The following is a 3,129-nucleotide window of genomic DNA, read 5'->3' on the forward strand; positions in this document are numbered from 1 at the left end:
AGATGTTGGATGCTGCAGATGTTGGATGCTGCAGATGTTGGATGCTGTCTATCATGGAGCACTAAGATTCATAACTGGCTGTAACTACCGTACCCACCACTGCACCCAGTATTCACTGGTTAACTGGTCACCATTAACTTCACACAGACTCTCTCACTGGTACATTTTCATCTTTAAATCACTTCCTGGTCTGCTGCCTTCATACATCTCCTCCTACATGTCTCTGTGTGAGTGCAGCTACAGCGTGCGCTCTCAGGACATCATTACCTGCAGTGTTCCCTCAGTGAGGACTGAACTAGACAAAAGGACCTTCTCCTACTCCGCTCCTGTTTCCTGGAATATCTTGTAAAAAGACCTGAAGCTCTCGACCTTTGACCTCTCTAAGTGGCTTCAAACATCTGATAAGTTCCTGCAGATGTTCCTGTTTGTAGTTTTCTACATCGTTTTATAATCTAGCTGTTTTTGTTTTGTTTTAATACCATTTCTTTCATCTTTTTCAATGTATTTGCTTTCTTTCATGATCGTCCACTGTTGTCACCACTCTTTGTTAAACCAGGTCTCTCTTGTAAACGAGTCCTGGAGGCTCAGTGAGACTAACCTGTAGAAATAAAGGTTGAATGAATGATCACCTGTCTGTCTGCCTGACCTCCTGCAGGAGTTCTTCAGACCCGGTGTGTCAGGAGGTTCTGTGGGCCCTGGGTGCCGGCTGCAGGAATATCAGCAGCCTGCAGGTGGCACCGGTTCACCCCAGGTGAGTTGTGCAGGTGGACTCAGGTGGACTCAGTGTTCAAGATCCTACTCATCTCATCAAAGTTTGAAACAGAAATATGAAAGTTTTCTTCTTCAGCGTGAAAGATAAATATTTTCCTGACAGAACAGGATGTTTGAGCTCCTGAAAGCTTCAGATTTGTTTACTGTCAATCAAAGTGGAGGGTTTGTTTTCACCAAAAAGGGGCGGGGCTTCATGTAGACGGTGTCTCTGGTCAGTGTTGCCAGGTGTACGATAATTATCGTATTTGTAGACAATTTTGCCCTCTGTACGATCAATAACCCAAAAAAAGGCCAAATATATGATAATTGGACCATTCTGCGAATGTGTGGTTGTCATCGGTTGTCATCAGCCTCTCGCACCTGTCTGCCCGAGTTTTTTTGTGAACCGTGAAGGCATCTGTGTCCGCAAACAGACGCACGATTGGCTGGAAATTCCAGCCAATCGTTCTTTTCTAAATGTGACCTACGAGTGACGTGTATGCGTTTGCCTCAGAACAACGGCCATGATTGGATGAATAGTCTGCTGCGCCCGCCCCATGAGTGAGGACAAGAAGAAGAAGCAGAGCCGGTCTGGAAGCGGACCCGTCACTACTATAGTGCATCAATAGATTTGTTATTCTGGTTATGACGGGTGTACGATAATTTCCCTCAAAATACGATCACTTTATGTCTCTAGTACGATAATCCCACATTTCTCACCTGGCAACACCGTCTCTGGTTAAAGTAAACCAACGTCGTAATGAGCTGTTTCACAAAGAGCTCCTTCACCCGTTGTGTGTTTTTCTTATGATCAAAGACTTTAGTCATTTTAGAACATAGAACTGAATCTACTTTTAAAATTATTCTTAAAATTAGTTTAGCTGCTCCTGATGCTCTGACTGGGTCATGACCCACAGGGGGTCCAGACCCTTAGTCTGAGAACCTCTGGCGTAGAGGATAAGAATCCAGACACGATGCGTTACAAGCTTTGAGCTCTGAACTTTGTTTTAATAATTTACTCCATATTTGTAGCTCATGTTGACTGAAGTGAACAAGACGTTTATCAAATTGTTTGTTGTTTCAGCCAACAACCGACTCGTTTTGATGACCGCTGCCTGCAGACGATTGGACAATGCTGGCCACGCCTCCTGTCACTCGGTGTGGGCGGGGCTAGCTGCAGCAATCAGGGATTGGTTGCTGTCGGTGAGTAGAACCGCCTTCTGATATCATGACTCATCAATAAGCTGTAAGTGAACACTGACTCAGCATTTTTGTTCCATGGTTTAGTTTTTTCCGCACGTTTTTAACAAACGGCTCGAAACTCAAAACGTTCGGCTCGATCAGGAATACTTTGAGATTTTTATACTTTTTAAAGAAATACTTTTAAATCATTTCAGCTCCTTCAGAAAATGTAGCTCTTTTAAGTCTGCTTCAGCTGCGGGCTCTTATGTTACATTTAGCTTTTAGCTGCTACATTTAGTCCCACCAACACACCGTGCACGGATTTTCTTTCATTAAAACCCTGAAATAACTCGTATTTTATTAAATTTGTTAAAAAATTGTTCCATCAGCCACGAGTTCAAATATTAAAGACGTGTCTGTGTGTGTGTGTCTTTTGTATGTGTTGTGTGTGTGTTGTGTGTTGTGTGTATTTTGTATGTGTTGTGTGTATTTTGTATGTGTTGTGTGTATTTTGTATGTGTTGTGTGTTTTGTGTGTATTTTGTATGTGTTGTGTGTGTTGTGTGTATTTTGTATGTGTTGTGTGTGTTGTGTGTATTTTGTATGCGTTGTGTGTGTTGTGTGTATTTTGTGTGTATTGTGTGTATTTTGTGTGTGTGTATTTATTGTGTGTTGTGTGTATTTTGTATGTGTTGTGTGTGTTGTGTGTATTTTGTATGTGTTGTGTGTTTTGTGTGTATTTTGTGTGTGTGTGTATTTTTTGTGTTTTGTGTGTATTTTGTATGTGTTGTGTGTTTTGTGTGTATTTTGTATGTGTTGTGTGTATTTTGTATGTGTTGTGTGTGTTGTGTGTATTTTGTATGTGTTGTGTGTGTTGTGTGTATTTTGTGTGTGTGTGTTGTGTGTGTGTGTGTGTTTTGTGTATTTTGTATGTGTTGTGTGTGTTGTGTGTGTTGTGTGTGTGTGTAGTGCGTAGCTGCCCTCTCCTGCAGCACCTGGAGCTGGAGCGTCTCTCAGACCTCAGCCTGCAGGTGGTGACAGAGCTCTGTGGTTCTGGACTGACCAGTCTGCGGACCCTGGTTCTGAGCCACACCCCGGTCAGCGGTCAGGCCCTCCTGCACCTCCACAGTGAGCCTCTCCTCTCCTCCTCATGGTTTTCTCCTCCAAACTCACCTGCAGCGGACTAACCCCTCCTCTG

The 3,129-nt window shown here is 43.2% G+C and overlaps 1 protein-coding gene across 1 annotated transcript in view; it reads left to right on the plus strand.

Annotated features, from left to right (window-relative positions):
- Positions 1-3,129, plus strand: part of LOC119417985 (F-box only protein 41-like) — a 22,452-nt gene that overhangs the window by 17,408 nt on the left and 1,915 nt on the right. The window contains exons 12-14 of the mRNA XM_037685264.1: positions 656-751; positions 1,835-1,953; positions 2,901-3,059. Coding sequence (XP_037541192.1) covers positions 656-751; positions 1,835-1,953; positions 2,901-3,059 — 374 coding nt within the window. The remainder of the gene's footprint in view (positions 1-655; positions 752-1,834; positions 1,954-2,900; positions 3,060-3,129) is intronic.

The sequence above is a fragment of the Nematolebias whitei genome, chromosome 1 (genome assembly GCF_014905685.2).
Source record: "Nematolebias whitei isolate Nwh7 chromosome 1, NemWhi1, whole genome shotgun sequence".
Classification (NCBI taxonomy): Eukaryota; Metazoa; Chordata; class Actinopteri; order Cyprinodontiformes; family Rivulidae; genus Nematolebias; species Nematolebias whitei.